The sequence below is a fragment of the Neophocaena asiaeorientalis genome, unplaced genomic scaffold (genome assembly GCF_003031525.2).
Source record: "Neophocaena asiaeorientalis asiaeorientalis breed wild unplaced genomic scaffold, Neophocaena_asiaeorientalis_V1.1 scaffold357, whole genome shotgun sequence".
In the NCBI taxonomy this organism is placed as follows: Eukaryota; Metazoa; Chordata; class Mammalia; order Artiodactyla; family Phocoenidae; genus Neophocaena; species Neophocaena asiaeorientalis.
In genome coordinates, this window is record NW_020173270.1 from 2449864 (window position 1) to 2469538 (window position 19675).

At 58.3% G+C, this 19675-nt stretch overlaps 2 protein-coding genes across 3 annotated transcripts in view; one reads left to right on the forward strand and one right to left on the reverse strand.

Moving 5' to 3' along the window:
* Positions 1-4909: 4909 nt before the first annotated feature.
* On the forward strand, positions 4910-12751 carry PEX11G (peroxisomal biogenesis factor 11 gamma). Of its 2 annotated transcripts, XM_024745897.1 has the most exons (6): positions 4915-4995; positions 6358-6546; positions 8951-9129; positions 10682-10768; positions 11508-11570; positions 12188-12751. In XM_024745897.1, the coding sequence occupies exons 1-6, from the start codon at positions 4936-4938 to the stop codon at positions 12492-12494; spliced, it is 885 nt and encodes a 294-aa protein (XP_024601665.1). In that variant the 5' UTR covers positions 4915-4935; the 3' UTR covers positions 12495-12751. The 2 variants fall into 2 exon arrangements, with proteins under 2 accessions (XP_024601666.1, XP_024601665.1); XM_024745898.1 differs by lacking the exon at positions 10682-10768 and having other exon boundaries at positions 4910-4995.
* A 1873-nt stretch (positions 12752-14624) lies between these two features.
* Positions 14625-19675, reverse strand: part of ARHGEF18 (Rho/Rac guanine nucleotide exchange factor 18) — a 91571-nt gene continuing 86520 nt past the window's right edge. Inside the window, exons 24-29 of the mRNA XM_024745767.1 lie at positions 19214-19270; positions 19073-19123; positions 18472-18951; positions 17770-18103; positions 16848-16964; positions 14625-16761 (exon numbers count right to left, since the gene is read on the reverse strand). Of these exons, the coding sequence (XP_024601535.1) occupies positions 16607-16761; positions 16848-16964; positions 17770-18103; positions 18472-18951; positions 19073-19123; positions 19214-19270 (1194 nt within the window). The 3' untranslated portion in view covers positions 14625-16606. The remainder of the gene's footprint in view (positions 16762-16847; positions 16965-17769; positions 18104-18471; positions 18952-19072; positions 19124-19213; positions 19271-19675) is intronic.

Consider the following 19675-nt stretch of genomic DNA (forward strand, 5'->3'; position numbering starts at 1 on the left):
TTTTTTGGCGGTACGTGGGCCTCTCCTGCTGTGGAGCACAGGCTCAGCGGCCATGGCTCACGGGCCCAGCCGCTCCGCGGCATGTGGGATCCTCCCAGACCGGGGCACGAACCCGTTTCCCCAGCATCGGCAGGCGGACTCTCAACCACCGCGCCACCAGGGAAGCCCTGCCTTGTGTTTTTACAAGGTCCATGGGGACAGTACAGGCTCAAGAGAAGGGATCCAGTCACTCATGGAGCCGCTCCACAGCCCAAGGGGCCCCCTTCCCTCTGTGGGCCTTGGGTTTGGCTTGGACTTTTTCTGCTTTTTGTGTGTGTGTGTATATAGTTTTTGTTTTTAATTATTTTTGGCTGTACCATGCAACTTGCGGGATCTTAGTTCCTCGACCAGGGATTGAACCTGCGCCCCCTGCAGTGGAAGCATGGCGTCCTAACCACTGGACCGCCAGGGAAGTCCCTGGATTTTTTCTGCTGATGGAGCAGTGTCCCCAGTTAGGGGGTTGGGGAGCACACAGACACCTGCACCCAAGTCTTAAGCAAGGAGGACTGTGCTCGAATGTGAGGATTAAAGAGTCTCTTGGATGTCTTGGGGAAGTCAGGCCCTCGGAAGGAGGCTGGGGCTTGGGGTCCAGGTAAGAGAGAATGGGGGCTGCCTATGGAGGAGGATGTGGGCTGGGAAAAAGTAGATGGATTTCAGGGATATTTTGGTGGCTCTTGGGACATGGGAGGGGCATACTGAGGTAGAGAGGTGAGAGTGATGTCCAGGGCTGTGCCTGGGTGATGGGTCGCCTCGAGATGGGAGTACAGAAGAGCAAGATGCCGCTGCTGTCAGTCTGGGAGTAGCTGAGTGTGAGGGGGCTTGTAGGATTTGCAGGGGAACTGTCCAGGGAGCAGGTGGGAGCAGTAGACAGGGCAGGATTGGAGAGAGATGGGGGGGAGAGGCCAGCAAAGGGGTGGCTAGGGAAATCGTGGGAGTGGATAGGATCTCCCAGGACAGTGTGGATGGAGCAGAAACAGTGAGCTTTTGACAGGGCGCTGAGCCCCACAGGCAACACCGCTTATTGAGAAGCTATTTTGTGCCACGCTGTGGGGATCTAGCTGTGACCAAGACAGATCCAAAGCCCTGCCCTGGTGGAGTTCACATTCTGTTGAGGAGATACAAATAACTAGACAACCAGGCAAATAACTAGATGACTAGGTTAAGCCACAACATAGACAGTCATGTTAGGTAGTGTTACCAACTAAGAAGAAAAATAAGGCAGCAAGAAATGTGGGCAGGAAGTGCCCAGGAGGGTGTGCAGGGGAGGTCCCATGAGAGGATGTCATTTGAATAAACATGAGGAGGAGGTGAGGGAAGGAGCCATGTGGGTATCTGGAGGGAGAGCCTTCCAGGCAGAGCGAACAGCACACGCAGAGGTCCTGAGTCAGGTATGGGCCGCAACTTCAAGGAACAGGAGAAGGGCAATGTGGTTGGATAGGAGTGAATGAGGCTGGGAGAGTAATAGGAGTCAAAATCAAGAGGAAATTTTTGTTTTTATAAAGGAGATCAGTCAACATCGTTAGTGATTAGGGACATGCAAAACAAAACCACGGTGAGATACCACTTCCCAGCTAGTAGGAGATGTGCCATCTGTGTCTCCTTACTGGTAAGCCAGCTTATCTTTCCCTGACCTCTATTAATTATTTTAGGTTCAGGAAAAATAGGAGAGCAGACGCAATCTTTCAAAGGAGGAAAGTATGTAGAGGCATTTCCTCAGCTGACTGGGAAGAGGAAGAAGAAAGCTGATGCACCATAAGAAGAGGATGGAGGTGGGGGGAGTAAGTGGTAAAACGTACGTACGTTAGTCCGGACTGAGCCCATGCTGGCATGACAATATTTTTGGATATGCTGGGTTAAAATGTATTATTAAAATGAATAGTCCAAGTGTTGGCATGAATGTGGAGAAATTGGAACCCTTGTGCATTGCTGGTGGGAATGTAAAATGGTGCAGCCACTGTGGAAAACAATCTGGTGGCTTCTCAAAAAGTCAAACATTGGGCTTCCCTGGTGGCGCAGTGGTTGAGAGTCTGCCTGCCGAGGCAGGGGACACGGGTTCGCGTCCCGGTCCGGGAAGATCCCACATGCCGCAGAGTGGCTGGGCCCGTGAGCCATGGCCGCTGAGCCTGTGCGTCCGGAGCCTGTGCTCCACAATGGGAGAGACCACAACAGTGAGAGGCCCACGTACTGCAAAAAAAAAAAAAAAAAGTCAAACATTGTTACCCTATAATCCAGCAATTCTGCTCCTAGGTATATGCCCAAAGGAATTGAAAGCAGGGACTAGAATGAGTACACGTACACCACGTTCATAGCAGCACTATTCACAAGAGTCAAAAGGTAGAGACAACCCAAGTGTCCATCAACCGATGAGCAGATAAACAAAATGTGACAGAGCCAGAGCATGGAATATTATTCAGCCACAAAAGGAATGAAGTACTGAGACATGCACAACGTGGATGAACCTCGAAAACAGGGTCAGTGAAAGAAGCCAGACACAAATGTCCACATGTGGTGTGATTCTATTTATATGAAATATCCAGAATAGGTAAGTACGTAGACACAGAAAGCAGATGGTGGTTGCTAGGGGTTAGGGAGAGGAGGAATAGTGACTCCTCGAAAGAGTGACAGAGTTTCCTTTGAGGGTGGTGAAAACGTTTAAAAACTCTAAAGGTGGGATGTCTGTACAACACGTGAGTGTACTAAATGCCACTGAATTGTACATCTTTTTTTTTTAATGTTTATTTATTTATTTTTATTTGGTGGCTCTGGGTCTTAGTTGCAGCAGGCGGGCTCCTTAGTTGTGGCTTGCAGGCTCCTTAGTTGTGGCATGTGAACTCCTAGTTGCAGCACGTATATCGGATCTAGTTCCCTGACCAGGGATTGAAACTGGCCCCCCTGCATTGGGAGTGCAGAGTCTTTTTTTAAATTATTTTTAATAAATTTATTTATTTATTCATTTATTCAATTTTTGGCTGCATTGGGTCTTTGCTGCTGCACGAGGGTTTTCTCTAGTTGCTGAGAGCTGGGGCTGCACTTTGTTGCGCTGCGTGGGCTTCTCATTGTGGTGGCTTCTCTTGTTGCGGAGCACGGGCTCTAGGCGCGCGGGCTTTAGTAGTTGTGGCTTGCGGGCTGTAAAGCGCAGGCTCAGTAGTTGTGGCGCACGGGTTTAGTTGCTCTGCAGCATGTGGGATCTTCCCGGGCCAGGGCTCGAACCCATGTCCCCTGCATTGGCAGGCGGCTTCTTAACCACTGCACCACCAGGGAAGGCCCGGGAGTGCAAAGTCTTAACCACAATGCCACCAGGGAAGTCACTGAATTGTATATCTTAAAATGTTGAACTTTTTGTTATGTGAATTTCACCTCAATTTAACAACAACAAAAAAAAAGGAAACAGGCTATGCTAACTTTTTGAGAAAATGTCTTTGATTTTTTTGACCGGCTAGTCCATAGGGACTGCACAAAATTCAAAAGCTACAAAACAGTGCAAAGGTGAACATTTTAATCTCTTCTCAGTGACAACCAAAGAATGTTGCTCACTGTCTGGCTCTACAAGGACTGAGTCATTGGCAACTGCAGTCATTGACCTTCATCAAACCCTGACAGGAGTTCAGGGCCAAAGATCAGGAATGAGGCTCTTTCTGCTCGGTGAAAACTGGCAGGACTTCACATAGATATTTTCAGGACAAATTTTTTATGAGCCTGGATTCTTGCATCTTTCCAAACTAAGAAAAGCACTAAAATCATTAACTGCGGTATTTGTTCCTTGTGACCAGAAGCTACCTTCTCCTGAGATGTGTGATTACACATACCCTTCTCCAAAGTCACACATATACTGACCTTCCCCCCACCTTTTCCTCAGAGCTGTCTGAGGCTGTGTCCTCAGTAAATCCTTCAATAAAACGGAAACTGGGGCTGCCCTGGTGGCGCAGTGGTTGAGAATCTGCCTGCCAATGCAGGGGACACGGGTTCGAGCCCTGGTCTGGGAACATCCCACATGCCGCGGAGCAACTAGGCCCGTGAGCCACAACTACTGAGCCTGCGCGTCTGGAGCCTGTGCTCCCCAACAAGAGAGGCTGCGAGAGTGAGAGGCCTGCGCACCGCGATGAAGAGTGGCCCCCACTCGCCGCGACTAGAGAAAGCCCTCGCGCAGAAACGAAGACCCAACACAGCCAAAAATAAATAAATAACAAAACAAAACAAAAAAACCCCCCGAAACTCACAGCTCTCACAGTGTGCGTTTTTATTTGTCAATACCAGCCACCCAGTTATCCTCTCTGGTGCAATTCCAGTTATCAGATTCTCATCTATTCTTCTAGAACGGTTCTATGCGTTTGACTTTTTTTTTTTTTAAAGGGGAAGAGTTTATTTATTTATGCATTCATGCATGCATGATCTTAGTCCCAGGGACTGAACCTTCACCCCCTGAAGTGGAAGCACAGCGTCCTAACCACTGGACCGCCAGGGAATTCCCCCAAGTTTCCTTGACTTTCTAAGAATGCCGTACATGATATGACAACAGCCATCCATGCTCCCTACAGACAAGAAGACAGTACAGAAAGGGTGACGCAGGAAAATTAGAGAACTCCCTTCTTGGACCACGGCAAACAGGTTGGTGCTTTTGCTTGGAATATTTTTTTGTGTGTGGGCAGTTGGTTACCTTTGAAAACACGGATAGCTAACTCCGAGGATCCACCTGGGTGCACAGGCCCTGGGGAGCGCACACGTGGCGGCCCCAAGGCTGCAAACTCTGTCCCTCCCAGCAGCAGACAAACGGTCAGGTGCCCCACAAACAGTCGCAGCCGCGCCTGCGCAGAACGTTCCCGGGAGCGCGCAGCCTGGTGCCGGGCCCGCCCCCTGGCGCGGCGCGCTGACGTCGAGGTGACGTCACGGCGGATCACCATGGTGGCCCTGAGCGGTCTGGCGTCGGCGCTGGAGTCGTATAGGGGCCGCGACCGCCTGGTGAGGCTGGGGTGGAGCGCGGCCAGAGGTCTCGGAGTCGGGCCAAAGCCCCGAGACCCGGACACTGAGGCCAGAGAGGGAGCGGGGTCACTCACGATCCCCCAGGGCAGAGGCCCTGTCCCCGAGTAGTGGACATGTAGGTTGTTCCGGCCACCCCATCGTGACTGGACATTTACAGTACCAACCAAATCCTCACGTTTGCGCATTGGGATCCGGCCGGATCACTGTAGCTGGTCGTTGGGTCCCAAACAATATCGTATGAGGATTTAGGATGTTGCAGGGTCCCCTCTGGCTGGACATTTGGATCCTGATAAATCCCCTATAGTCGGGCACCTAGGTTGTTCTGGCCAATTCAACCTGGCTGGACATTTCCATGCCAAACAAATCCATGTCTGGACATGTAGGATCGGACTAGGCCACTGTAGTTGGTCCCTGAGTTGTCCCAAACAATCTCATACGGGGATTTAAGATTTTGCAGGGCTTTCCCTATGGCTGGATGTTTAGGATCTCACCACATCCCCTCTGGTTGGGTACTTAGATTGTTCCTTCCAGGCCCCTGAGGTCAGACTCTGAGCTTGTCCCAGTCAGTCTTTTACAGGTAGGCATTCAGATTGTACTAGGGAGTGTACCAGTAGCTGGGCATTCAGGTTCCAATCAAATCCCGTATGATTGGGTGTTCAGGTTTTAACAAATGCCCCCAAGCTGGACATTTAAATTGCAGCGTTTTTGCCATTACAAAGGTGCTGAAAAGGAATGACAAGTAAAAATAGTATATAAAACAACAGGAAAGAGTATCTTCTGTAAAGCAGATGATATAAAGATATAAGGGTGGTGATGCAGACCCAGTTCACCATGCCCCAAATCACCCACTGATTCCCAAATCACCACTGGGTTCCTTCTCACTAAAGTAATAAAAACAAATTATCCTTTTGTCCACTGGGTTGAGGCCTGGCCACCTTCCCAATCCACAGCCCAGCCACAGAATTTCGTGCAGCCAGGTAGATGCAAATATATTCAATACATTTCCACCTAGCCCTCCTACATGCTGGGAAAAGGAGGATCCAGGAGGTGGGAAATGGGGGGGTTCTTTTTCTTGTCCCCATCACATATGTCTCCAAAGACTGTGCCATTCAGTGACATGAGCCGATACTCTGTTAGTTTCCCAGTGCCTTTTGGACAATGATGTCATGTGTCTCCATTTATCCCACCTACAAGTATCCTTTTCAACTTTTGGCTTTTACTGGAAGTGTGTTGATGGAGACTCGTCCTCCCACTTGATCTTATGGGGTTCACGGCCAGGTCAGGGGTGATCCAGCTCAGTCCTGCCCCAGGGCCATGCTGACTGCTTCCGGTTTCCCACAGATGCGAACGCTGGGGTACTGCTGCCAGCTGGTGGGCGGGGTCCTGGTGGAACAATGTCCTGCCAGGTCAGAAGTGGGGACACGCCTGCTGGCACTGTCCTCCCAACTCAGCCACTGCAGGACCGTCCTGCGACTCTTTGATGACGTGGCCATGTTCGTCTACACCAAGCAGTACGGCCTGGGGGCAGAGGTAACAGGGCGCATTGGGCTGAAGGGAGGGGGTGTGGACCCCGGGGAAGTCAGCGTCTTATGGACTGGTCTTTATAAAGGCAATCATGTGGGCAGTTTATTACTTTTTTCAATTTTACTTTTGTTTTTTTTTTTTTTGGCCACACTGCACAGCATGTGGGATCTTAGCTCCCTGACCAGGGATGGAACCTGCGCCCCGTGCATTGGAAGTGTGGAGTCTTGATCACTGGACCTCCAGGGAAGTCCCCAGTGTTAGTTCTTTTGGAGACACCATCAGATGTTCTCATTTCAATTTTAATTAAAAAAGTTAGCTCATACGTTTGCACATCCCTAAAGACTACATGATTAAAAAGTCTCTCTCCTTCCTGACCCTCTGGCCGCCAATTTTTCTCCTCGGAGGCAGCCACTGTTGTCAGCTTCTTGTGTTTCCTTTATGAGATCTCCTGCACCTGCACAGGCAAATACACATCGCTTACATCAATAGTTGCATGCCATTTACACTCTTCTACCACTTGCTTTTTTCACGTAACAGTACAACTTGGAGGTCATTCCATATCAATCCAAAAGAAGCTCCTTCCAGGAATTCCCTGGCAGTCCAGCGGTTAGGACTCCATGCCTTCACTGCCGAGGGCCCAGGTTCCATCCCTGGTCGGGGAACTGAGATCCTAGCAAGCCACGTGGTGCCGCCAAAAACAAAAAAAACCAAAAAACAAAAAAAGAAGCTTCTTCCTTCATTATGGCCACATAGTACACATATATAGCCAGATGGTGATTTATTGAACTGATCCCCTGTTGGACAGGTAGATTAGTTACATCTTGCCGTTACTACAACAGAAATGCATCATTTCACCAGTGGATCTAGAGCAGTGTTCCTCATCTGGGTGGTGGTACGATCTTGTGCCCCCCAGGGGATGGGCTGAGAAGCTGCCCTGGGCCAGCCCGGCTGAGTCATGCCCCCTTCCTGGGCTGCCCTGCCCCTCCTCACTGCTCTCCAAGGGTCTCCTCTCTGACTCACTTACTCAATGCTCCCCCATTCTGCCCCAGTGCCCGTGGCCTGATCATCCCCAATCTCAAGTGTTTCCCTGGACTTTCCTCCTGCTTTGACACCCATCTCTTCAGCTTCCTGTGCATCCCCCCCATCTCCTCTGTGAGGACTCCCCTGAGTCCCCAGGCAAGGGGTGGGGGGCTCCCTGCATCTCCTATGTCCCTTGGCCAGAACAAGAACCTCTTTTGTTGGTCCCCACCGCCGCTCCCACCTCCCGCCCCGGTGAGAATCTCCTCCCCAGCGTAGGGCCCGGACCTTGCTGCTTCTCAGGAAACACCAGTGGAATGAGCACATTGGGGTGGGGGTGGGAGGCCCCGTCCTCACGGAGGGGTGAAGTGTGCCAGAACACCCCAGAAGGCCCCAGACAGGATGGCGGAGCTGGAGTGGGATTCAGAACCCAGAGGGAGGCAGAATCACAGCTGGCCAGTAGGAAGGAGGCGAGCAGCGAGCATTGGTGGGGCCTTGGCTGGGAGGGCGGGGTTCCTGGGACGACAGAGAAGAGGCAGAGGGTATGGCAGGCAGTGAGGATGACGAGGTTAAAGGTAGAGAAGTGAAGGACTTGGCTGGCGACCCGGCCAGCTTGGAGGCCTTGAGGGGGCCGGACCTGAGAAGCGGAGCCCAGGGTAGGGGCTCCGGCAGCCTCCACTGGCCCTGCGTCGCTGGGTGCAGGCAGGGGTTCAGGACTCAGGGCTGGAGGGCATGGGATTTGCAGCTCAACAGCCTGAGGCCCATCCCTGTATGAGATGGGGTAGCTGGCAGCTTCCTCTAAGAGCCTCAGTTTGCCTGTTGGCAGAGGTGGTGACCCCTTTCTGCTTTGGGGGAGCTGACCCAAGCCTTGCAGCGTAGCGCCTGCTGGAAGTTGGCACCGGGTGTGTGGCAGCCCACCCGGCCACCCTCATCTGCCTGCTCAGGGCTCCCTGTGGGGCTGCCTCCCCTGCTCCCCTCGCAGGGTCCTGTACCAGACACCCACGCACAGGAGCTAGGAAGCCTCTGATGCAGGGTGTCCCAAGTTGTCCTACACAGGAATCACCCGGGGACTTAAAGAAATTTCCTGGTGCTGGGGCCCACCCCAGCCTTGGTGAGGCAGAATCCCTGGGGCTGGGGGCTGGGTGTGGCGTTTTTGAAACTCCCTGGGGGATTCCACTGAGTGGCTGAGTTCAGACCCGCCACTCCGCTGGGCAATGTTGACCACACTGCTGAGAAATCAGGCCTTTGTTCTCCTGCAGTGCCAAGCTATAGGCCAGCCTGCCAGGCCTGGACATTGCCCTGTGACTGCCACCTGGCATGGCCTGGGCGCCTAACGTGGGCAGTGGGTAGGTCTGATCCCAGGCCCATGCCCCCATCTCTCCCGGTCCTGCAGGAGGAGGCCATCTTTGTCCGCTGCGTGTCTGTCCTGGGCAACCTGGCTGACCAGCTCTACTACCCCTGTGAGCACATCGCCTGGGCTGCCGACGCCAAAATCCTCCACGTGGAGTCTGCGCCGTGGTTAACACTGAGCACAGCCCTCTGGGGCCTCTCCCTGCTCCTGGGGATTGCTAGGTAAGCAGCGGGGCCGCCCGCCAGGGGGCTGGAAGGGAACACCCGAGATCCCCAGGCTGACGGAAAGACAGGCTGGAGGCGCGGGGGTCTTTGCTTCCTCTGCTTTTCCTCCTCACCACCTCACTGTATCCGTCCCCTATTGCCGCTGAAACAGATTTCCACAAACTCGGCGGCTTCAAGCAACACAAATTGATCATCTTAACAGTTCTGGAGGTTGGAAGTCCAAAATGGGTCTCACTGGGCTAAAATCAAGGTGTGGGCAGGGCTGAGTTCCTTTCTGGAGGCTCCAGGGGGGAACCTGTTTCCTGGCCTTTTCCAGCTTCTAGAGGCTGCCTGCATTCCTCAGCTTGTGGCCCCATCCTCCATCTGTATTTTGTTTTTTGATTTTTAAAAATTCTATTTATTTATTTGGCTGCGTTGGGTCTTTGTTGCTGTGCACGGGCTTTCTCTAGTTGCGGCGAGCGGGGGCTACTCTTCGTTGCAGTGCGTGGGCTTCTCATTGCGGTGGCTTCTCTTGTTGTGGCACTTGGGCTCTAGGCATGCAGGCTTCAGTAGTTGTGGCTCGCGGGCTCTAGAGCACAGGCTCAGCAGTTGTGGCGCACGGGCTTAGTTGCCTCGGGGCCTGTGGGATCTTCCCGGACCAGGGCTTGAACCCATGCCCCCTGCATTGGCAGGTGGATTCTTAACCACTGCGCCACCAGGGAGGCCTGTGGCTCCTTTTTGATGTAAGCTCCCCACACAGCCACAGTGGCTGTCGTGGAGCTGGCCTGTCTCTCTGGGCATTGGCCTTCCTCACGTGATTGGGCAGCCTGGGCTGGGCTATGGCTGCTCTGAGGCTGCAGCGTCTCCGCAGGCTGCCTTGTGACCTCCGGCCCCAAGAGACTTAAGGGGCAGCCTTAGTTCCCTTAATTTTTTTTAATAGACTTTTTCTTGAGGGCAGTTTTAGGTTCACAGCAGAACAGAGCCGGAAGTAGAGAGTTCCCACGTACGTACCCCCTACACACACACAGCCTCCCCTACCATCCACACGGCACCAGAGCACGGCATTTGTTACAATCGATGAACCGACGCTGGCACAGCGTAATCACCCCACGTCCATGGTTTACATCAGGGTTCACGCCCTGTGTTGCCCGTCCTGTGAGTTTGGACAAAGGTATAATGACATGTATCCACCAGTGACGTATCATACAGAATATTGTCACTGCCCTAAAAGTCCCATTTTTAGGATGAATATGTGCTGCCTGTTAGTCCATTCAGTTTTAGAGCTTCTAGTTTCCCCCTCATTTCTCTGTATGTGATGTGAGCAAGGGTGTAGGGCTTGGGAAGCATTTAGTGGGTGCTCATCATGACCGGGGGTTCCTAAGACCCCAGGGTGCCGGAGAGTCATGTGGGAGGTTGTTGAAATGCAGGTGCCTGGCCCAGGCTCCCAGAGGTTCTGATTCTTCAGGTCTGGGGGCCCAGGAAGCATCATTTTGCCTGAGTCCCCCCTGGTGGCTCTGATGCGGAGCCACTGACCTCACTGCGGGTGGTGCCCTCTGTCCCGTCCCCTCAGGGAACATGTCAACTGGATGGGTACACAGTGGCTGGGAAGATGTGATCCGGCCCTGGACGGACCTCTGAGTCAGGAAGCCCGGCTGAGGTCAGCCTTCCAACTGGCGGGACTCGGCACGTTCACGTCCCTGCACGCCCCACAGCCCAGGCTGCAGGGTGCAAGGGCTGTGCAGAGCAGCCTGGTTGGACACCACCAGGGCCCCAGAGTCCCCAGGGAGCTCTAGAGGATGCCCATCTGATGGCCGCTCCCTCAGTCTGCAGACACCAGCCCTCGGGGCCCAAAAGGTCATCTAGTTTCACCTCAGACAGGTCTGGCCAGTGTCCAGGGTGTGTGTGTGGGGGGAGGGGACAGGCCTGGCTCCCATCTGGACCCCATTTCCCTGGTGAGCCAGCCGAGGCGCAGGGAGGGGAACAGCTTTCCCAGGCCGGCTGTGGGCCAGCCTCGGTGTCCTCATCCACAGAGGGGTGGCTTCCCAGCTGGGCCATCAACCCTGCACGTGGCACAATGTTCTTTGGAGCTGTGGTCCTGGGGCCAATGGTTCACAGAGGCCGGGCTGGAGCCTGACTGGCCAGGTCAGAAGCACTGGACACTCCCAAACCTGCAGCCCAAGTAGGTGGGGGGCCTGCCTTAGGGATGAGTCCCCAGGAGCTACCGAGGCACGGCTGCTCTGGGGCTCCAGAAGGGCGCAGGACAGATGGAGCCACCCACTGGCGAGGCTGGCAAACTTTACAGGGTACCTGTGGCCACAGTGGCAGGCGGGAGCCTCCCCTCAGGCCCTTGCGCACCCCACCCGGCTTCTCCAACCCCATCCTCTGTGGTGTTGCAGGTCCCTGTGGATGGTCCTGAAGCTGAGACAGAGGCTGAGGAGCCCCCTGGCAGCCCTCACCAGGTACGATGTCCGGGGTTTTGCCCAGGAGACAGGCCGACTTCTTCCTGCAGGCTGGGTACCCCAGAGGGTCTCCCCAAGCCAGGGAGGTGCTCAGAGTCACCAGCAATCAGCCCCGCCCAGTGCAGGCCCCGTTGTTGGGGGGGGCATGATGTGTGCCACATCAAAGGGCCTCGCTGCTGCCTCCGGGTGGATGTAGCACTTTTACAGATGGGGAAACTGAGGCTAGCTGCAGGCCCCCTAGGCAGGAAGTGGCAGAGCCAGGACTCCAGGGCTGAGCCCTCACGGCCGTGCCCCCATCAGGGAGGATGATGGGAGATGGAGTCCGTTTGCTGAGGACCAAGGTCAGTCACTATCTCATCCTGGGAGAGAACACGGGGTAGGGCCACTCCCAGCACAGGCCCAGAAGCTGCCCACACCCCTGCCCAGCTCCACGGGTTCAGGAGGACAGAGGTGTGGACCTGAGACTCTCGCTCCCGCCGTGGGCAACCTCTTGCGAGTGTGACCTGGACGCAGCCCTGCCAGTCCTCCTCCCTCCCCAGCACTCCTTGCCCTGCCCTTGTGGGTGGGCGGGGGGCGCCCGGGCCTTCCCTGAGCACCCCCCTACTCTGCTCCCACAGCCGGCTGCCCCAGGGCAAGCGGAGGGACATGGAGGCGCAGATCCGGTCGGAGGCGCTGACCCTCCTGAGCAACCTGGCTGACCTGGCCAACGCAGTGCACTGGCTGCCCCCGGGCATCCTGTGGGCCGGCCGCTTCCCCCCGTGGCTGGTGGGCCTCCTGGGCACCATCTCCTCGCTCCTCAGCATGTACCAGGCAGTCGGGGCCGGCGGCCAGACCTACGCCGCCCCTGACGGACCGGGGAGCCGGAACCCTGACGGCGGCCCTTCCCACGGAGCAGCGATCGCCCGTGAGGGGCCAGGTCTTTAATTGAGCAGATCAAGGCCAGGTGTGGGGAGGCGCGGCCAGAGGATGCGCAGAGCAGCCTGGGGCACGAGCCCCCAGAGGGGCGGGTGTGTGTGGGCGGAGTGGGTAGACCCCGAGACTCGGTGCAGTGGAACAGGCACCCGCAGGCCGGAGTCCTGTACCCAAAAGGTGAGCGGGGGAGCCGGGTTGGGATGGCGAGCGCCAGGTGGGCCTGAAGAAAGTGAAATGAGAATCAATTAAAGGCGGTGGTGCTGGTGCGAGGCCAGATGTGAGAGCTTATTCCCAACGCCCCGGTCCCTCCTGTCCGCTCACTCACATGCCCTCTCTCCCGGGCGGGCGGGGGTGCCCCGGGCCTTATTTTAGGGAGGGTGTGCAGGTGCCCCTGTGGGCCTGGGTCCAGCCTCCTGCAGGCTGGAGCCGCAGTGGGAAACCACAATTCCCCGCCCGCCTTTGGAGCATCCTTGGCCGATGGTCTCCTCCGACGCTGCCAAGCGCGGCCCTCAGCCATGGAGGGCGGTCCTCCCTCCCCGCGGGCTTGGGCACCCCGGCCATGGATGCTGCCTCCACCAGGCTGTGCCCGGGTCTCGTGCTCCTGGGCATCACGGGGTGCCTGTCATGGCCGAAGCATCTCACAGCCACCGCTTGGACCCAGAGCTGCCGTTGTCCGTTCAGGGCTGGTCTGAGCATTTCGTGGGCTCTGAGCATCTCTGGAGACGCCCGAGGCTCCTGTCTCCCAGCTCGTGGAGAGCACGACAGGCAGGACAGGACGAGCTTGTTTTCCAGTCTGACGTTTGAGAGGCCACACGCATGTGGCCTCGGCGGGTGGTGGGTGGCCCACATCTGCCCCTGGCTCTTGCCTGTGACCCTCCACATCTGAGTCCTGGCGGGAAAGCGGATGGAATGGCGCTCTCCCTCACAACTCAGAAGCACCGGGGAGAGCCAACGCACCGGCGGCGTTTACAGCCCCTAAAGTCTCATGTGATTTCGACCACATTTTGTTCTTTTACAAAGAAGGTACGTGGCCGGGAAGAGCTGGGGTGGCTGCACGGACCCCACCTGGCCCCATCCAACGGCGGGGGGGCTCCCTCTGGGCTAGGGGAGGGAGGAGGAGGAGGGAGGGGGTCCCTCTTCCCTCTGGTAAAGGGGGGGCACGCTCTGCCTTCCCAGTACCCAGAGGCACCAGCAACATTAGGGTGGGGGTCAGAGCGGCACCTGCCTACCTGTCGGGAGACTCAGTGAGTTAACACCTGGAAGGCAGCGTGTTTGTCAGGGGACCACGTGAACACCTGGACGTGTAACACGGCAGGTCACAGGTGCCCCAGGAGGCTGGCGTCCCCCTCGGGCCTGGGCCGCCTGGGCAGCGGGGCGGGGATGCAGCTGATGGCCTCAGGCACAGCTGGGTGGGCTGCCGGCTCCAACTGCCGTGTGGCCACGCCCTGCCCCGTGCCCTTCCCTGGGCTGGCAGCTCAGCTGCAGGTCGGGGTGAAGCAAGACAGTTCCAGGGGACCGGCCCCGGCGCGGGACTCAGGGAGCGCGTGCTCCGTCAGGGAGCAGGGAGGCTGACGCCCCAGGACCACAGGGGCGGCCTAAGTGGGAGGGGACCGGCCAGGGCGGGAGGACCTGGCGGCATTCTCCGCACCCTGGCTTCATCAGCGCTCCCCCTGGGGGCCACTGTAGCCACCTTGGCACTGGCACTGCCTCCAACTTTGTCAAGATGGAATCACCGTCTGGGGCTTCCTCACCGGGAACAGAGCAGGCTACCTGGCCTGGGCTCTCTCTGTGCAGTCCATCCAACCACTGGTCTGAGCTGGTGCCCAGCGGGGGGAAGGTGCTGTCACTTGCCTGGGAGGTGTCTCCACCTCCCTACATTCCCCACCCCAGCCTCGGGGCAGGGGGAGCAGTGCACCCGGCGGGAGAGGTGACAGCGGCAGAGAGCACTGCTGTGGTGTCCTGGGCCCACATGGGAGGGACAGGGCATCACAGGCAGGCCCTGGGCCTGGTGTTCAGGCCTCCTAGTGCAGCAGAGGGTCCGAGGCTCCTCTCCTCTCCGCCCCCCCGCCCCGAAAGCACACTGCAGCACCAACCTTTGGGCAGGTGATCCTAAAACAAAACTCCAAAGAACCGCCACTCCGGTCAGCTCATCTCAGACACGTTTATTGCTAGAATCAGGTCTCAAGTTCTAGGGCGGTTCCGACATACATCACAGTGAGGAAATGCTGCCATCATTGTAAAAATAATTGTCAGGTGAACTAAGGTCACGGTCACGGTTAACGTGCACAGATCCCACAGAAACAGGAACATCTGCTCGACCCCTAACTTTACAAATAAGACTGGACTCTACCCGGGAGTGACCCCGGGGTCCTGGTGAGCTGTGCCCACGGTGCTGCCCAGCTGCTGGCACCACCCGGAAATCTCCTCTGCTGATATCCACGCGGCCTCGAGCTGCTGATCGCCCGAGGAATCCTCTGGGAGGGTCACAGCGTCACAGCGGATCTGTGGGTGGGGCTCGCGGCCCAGCAATGTCCTCTTCACAACAGGACAGGAACTTAAGTCAACTTTTCTAAAGTGCTCTGATGCGTCTCAGTACAAAACACAAACACTGATTACAGACGTGGCACGTGTCCTGGGGCAGGGAGGCTGCTGCTGTTTGCTGCTCGCTGGTGCCGCAGGCTCTCGGGCAAGGGCGAGGGGGGGAGGTCCCCAGAGGGGCAGGAAACAGCTCTGGAGAGGTCCGGAACCACCGTCAGTTCCTTGTCACTGCTGGCTGTGTCACCTCGCCCCGGGTGCCCGGGCTCCTGTTCCGCCAGGACTCAGTCTTCCCGCCAATGCTTCGGGCCGTGGGTTCCACTGGGGAGCCTGGGGTGCAGGAAAAGGCTGGAATGCCCCACCCTCCCGCCTGGCACCCAAGGCTGCACTTGGCCAGAGCTGGAATGTGGGTCTGACCCAGTTATCACCCTGGGACTGTTCCTGGACATGCGACGCCATCCCCGACACCTACAGCCTCGCCTTGAGGCTGGACTGGCGGCCTTCTCCCTCCTCCTGGGTGTTTGTTGACAATAAGCTGCAACAGCTCACTGGACTTGAGGTGCCCGCGAGGCGGCCGTCTGTGCACTTGCTGGCAACAGTCACCACCCAGGCCACACGGGTCCCTCCAGCGTTCCACCCCACTGCCCTTTGTCCCAGCATCTATCTGCCCATCGGCTCGGGACACCAGCCCTAGGGGCTACCCCCCGGCAGGCCTGGAACAACTGGTCCATCTCATGGGGATGGAGGACCCTCAGGTGTGTGCCAGCCCTGGCTGAAGCTCTGGACCTGGCTTCCTGGGCGCCTGGTGTTCGAGAGGCCCACAGAACCACGCTGCCTTGGTGAGGCGCCTTGGGAAAGCACCGAGTTTGACAAGAGCAGGTTTTAAAAACCTCCACCACATTAAAATGAGCTACGCTCAGTCCCTTCCAGGTCAGCCCCTTTCAGGACGAGTTTCTGCACCTGTAGGACCCGCCAGGCAAGCCATCAGCCAACCTCTCTGGCTGCCCAGCCCTGTGGCCCTGTCCCGGGAGAGCTGTGTGCCACCCCTGGCTGGGCTCATGTCTTGGCCTGGAGGTTCACCATGAACCCACTCCTGGAAGTCAATTCTGCCTAATTCTGTGGACAGAGCCAACACCACTGGGCCCCTTCTGGTGCCATAATGACTCGTTCCAGGGTCTCCTGGTGGCCATGGAGCCCAGCCTGGGCCAGCATCTCCTCAGGCCAGGGTCTGGCCTGTTGTCATGCTCTAGGTGGAGCCACCACAGTTGGTCACTACCTTGCAAACACAGCCTGGAGTTGGTCTCTCCTCTACCCAACTGGGGCGCTACGATGACAGCTCCATGGGTTAGCTTTGGTTCAACCTTCCGTTAAAAACTCTCCTTTCTGTATTAGAAAAAATAAGTTTACAAAGTTGCCCAGGCACCACTGCTAATCCTACAGAGAGCCTCAAGATGGCAGGCCAACACTGCCCCGGCCTGGTGGTGGTTGGCAGAGGCCTACTTGGGAAGGGGAGAGGGCCGCGGGGCGCGTCCCCAGAGAGCACGGATGGTGGCGGCACAGGAAGGGGTCTGCACCCTGAGCCACGCCCCCTAGAAGAAGATGACATCTTCCTTGCTGGCTTCTTCCTTGTCGAGTGGTGTGGAGAACAGGGCCACGGGTGGGAAGGATGCCCCCCAGGCCTTGAGGGTGAAGTACTCGTTGGGGACATCAGCCGGGACCGGGGATGGGGCTGGGAGGCAGGAGTCTGGAAGAGAGAGGGGGTTGTGGGTGTCAGGAGCTGCCAGGCACTGTGGGTGCCAGGGGGTGGGGGTGGGGTGCAGGCCGGCTCACCTGGGGGCGGTGTGGAGCTGCGCAGGACGGGACTCAGCGAGCGGCGGCTCCGAGAGGCGTTCTCCTCTTTGCCCATGAACTTGTTGAGAAGCAGTGGCTGCTTCAGGTCAAATGAGGCTGGAAGCGGGAGGAAGGTGCCGGCTGGGGTGCTCGGCCTCGCTCCAGGCACAGGAGTGCTCTGCGGACCTGGGCCAGGGCCTCATCCCCCTTCTCGCCCACACTTTCCCCAGCGCCCGTTCCCAGGAATAGACCCCACTCAGACGTTAGGCCCCAAATTCAGTGACAAAATCCAGGGCAGACACCCCTGCCCGACCACAGAAGGCCCTGGAGTCATTCGACCTTTGGACGAGAGGCCCTGTGACCCTGCTGCCCAGTGGTCCTGGGACACAGGCCCTGCTCCCCAGGAATGTCCCAGGGACTCTCGCCCTGGGCCTTCCCTACCAGGGCCAACTGGCTGCAGGGTGCTCTGGTGCAAGGGCTGAGCGTGCCATCGGTGGTGCAAGGGCTGAGCATGCCATCGGTGGAGCAAGGACACCGGCAGAGCTGGCAGCACCTGGACCAGCGCAGGGCGGGGCTCGGTGGGGGAGCAGTAGCATTGATCACTGTGCAACTTCCTGCCCGACTTCCCGCCCGGGGTGACTGACTGCGCAAAGGTTTCCAAGGCTCGTTTCTGAGTCACCAGGGCGTTCCCTTGTCCCTGATCCCAGTTTGAGGGCCAAGGCGGGAACAGAGCTGAGGTTTGATGTTTCCATTTTTTTGCTCTTTGAGATGAAAGACCTCCACGTGTTGGGGGGGAGGGGGCAGCCTCAGCTGCCTCACCAGTTGTGCCTTGGGGTTTCCTCCCGATGCCCCCTCCAAAGGCGAGGGGCCAGGCGGGCCCTGGGCAAGGTAGGGAGGGGGCTGCCAGGAGGCCCCGACTCACCTGAGCTCTCTGAACGGTGGGAGCCCCGGCTCTTGCCGCCCTTGTCCTTGCCGCCCTTGGTGGAGGCGGCCAGCTTGGTGGGGATCTGCTGCTGCACGGCCGCCTGCCTCTGGATCTGGTTAGTGGCGCTGAGCAGCTGGATAGGCACGTCGCTCTTGGCTGGCCGACCCTCAGCCGGGGTGCTGTCCCTGCGGGTCACCTCGGGGCGCTCTGCGTACTCAGGCCCGGCACCAGACAGCAGCGAGCTCACCCGGGGCCGTGGCGCTTTAGTCACGGCCGCGGACCCTTCCAGCCCTTCCCCGTTGAAGCTGGGAGTGTGGCTGGGGGGCTGGGCCTGAAAGAGCGCCAGAAAACACCAACGCTGGTTCCTTCTGGCAGCCCTTCCGTGTCCCGACAAGGAGCCACGCCCCGCAGATTTGCATGGCGCTGCGGGCCAGCCTCGCCCGCACTCTGCCGGCTCCCGGGTGGGGCGGGGTTTTTGGAGATGGATGGACCTGGCCTGCCTGCCCGCCCAACTCCCGGGTGAGGGGTGGCTTAACGGAAGCTTCTTAGCTGGGAGGGTCAGATCTGGGTAGAGACTGACACTGGTCCGACGGAGCTGCCATTTACCGCCTGCCCCCAAAATACATACACACCCACGCATGTGCTCATGCACTCACAACTCACAGACGCGCGGGCCCAGGGCGCACCCCCGGCGCTCACCTCCACAAGCACCTCGGGCGGCAGCGCCCCGGCCGCCCCGGGCATCGTGTTCTGCTTCTTCACTCTGCGCAGCAGCTCCAGCCGCTCGCGCTCCCGCTCCACGGCGCGCTGGGCTTCGCGCAGCCGCTCCAGGTCGTGCTGGTAGGCCTGGCGCTGGCGCTCCAGCTCCTCGCGCTCCTGGCTCAGCTGCTCCTGCAGCCGCAGCGCCTCGGTCTCGCGCTGCTGCAGCCGCGCCGAGGCCAGGCCCAGCTCCTGGCGCTGGCGCTCACGCTCGCGCTCCCAGCGCTGCTGCTCCAGCCGCAGCTGGCCCTGCAGCTTCTGCACGCCCGCCAGCTCCTCCCGCTGCTTCTCGAAGTTGCGCTGCCGCTCCTGCTCCAGCAGCAGGTTCCCGCGCGTCGACTGCAGCCGGAACTGCTTCTCCCGCTCCTGGAGGGCCGCCCTCTGCGTCTCCACATAGCTGTCCTGCTGGGCGATGACTGCCTGGGGGAGGGGAGGGCCGGTGAGCGGCCGGCTTCAGGAAGAGCCCGGCCTTCCCCCAGACCACAGCCTCAACCCGGAGAAGGGCACGTGCAGCCGGCCACGCTCCCCGAAAGCCGCGTACCTGGAGGCTGAGGAGCAGCTGGGACAGTGTCTGGATCCGCCGGACGAGCTGCTGAGAAGGGGAGAGGGACGTTGGCGCTCTGCAGGAAGCCCCGCCGGGCGTGCGTGCCGGCCCTGGGGGGACGCACGAGCCCGCGCTTACCTCCGACTCCAGGAGGGCGGGCAGCCGGGGGCTGGGCTCAGCACCTGGTGCGTCCGCCTGTGGAAACACGGCATCACGGCTCAGAGAGCTGCTAAGGGCCAATCCAACTCGAGCGGGACACGCGTATTATCGCTAAGGCGTCCCCTTAGCATGGGACAGGCCCCCGCCTGATCGTCTGACGTGTGCCAGCCTTGGTGTCTGGAAACGGAGGGCGCAGGGTGGGTGCAGGGTGGCCTCCGGGAGGTGCGAGGGCGGCGGGCGGGCTGGGCCCGCCGTGTGGGAGGCTCTTAGCCTGGCCGCAGGGGTGGGCTGGCAGGGGGTGGTTGTCAGAAAAGCCCAGGCCTCAGACCTCAGAGATGGCCAGAGGCGGCCAGCCTCCAACTCTGACCCCAGCGCTTGGCAAGGGTGGGCCTTCTGAGTCAAAGAGGAGGGAACAGCCAGTGACCTCGGCATCCGGCCGGG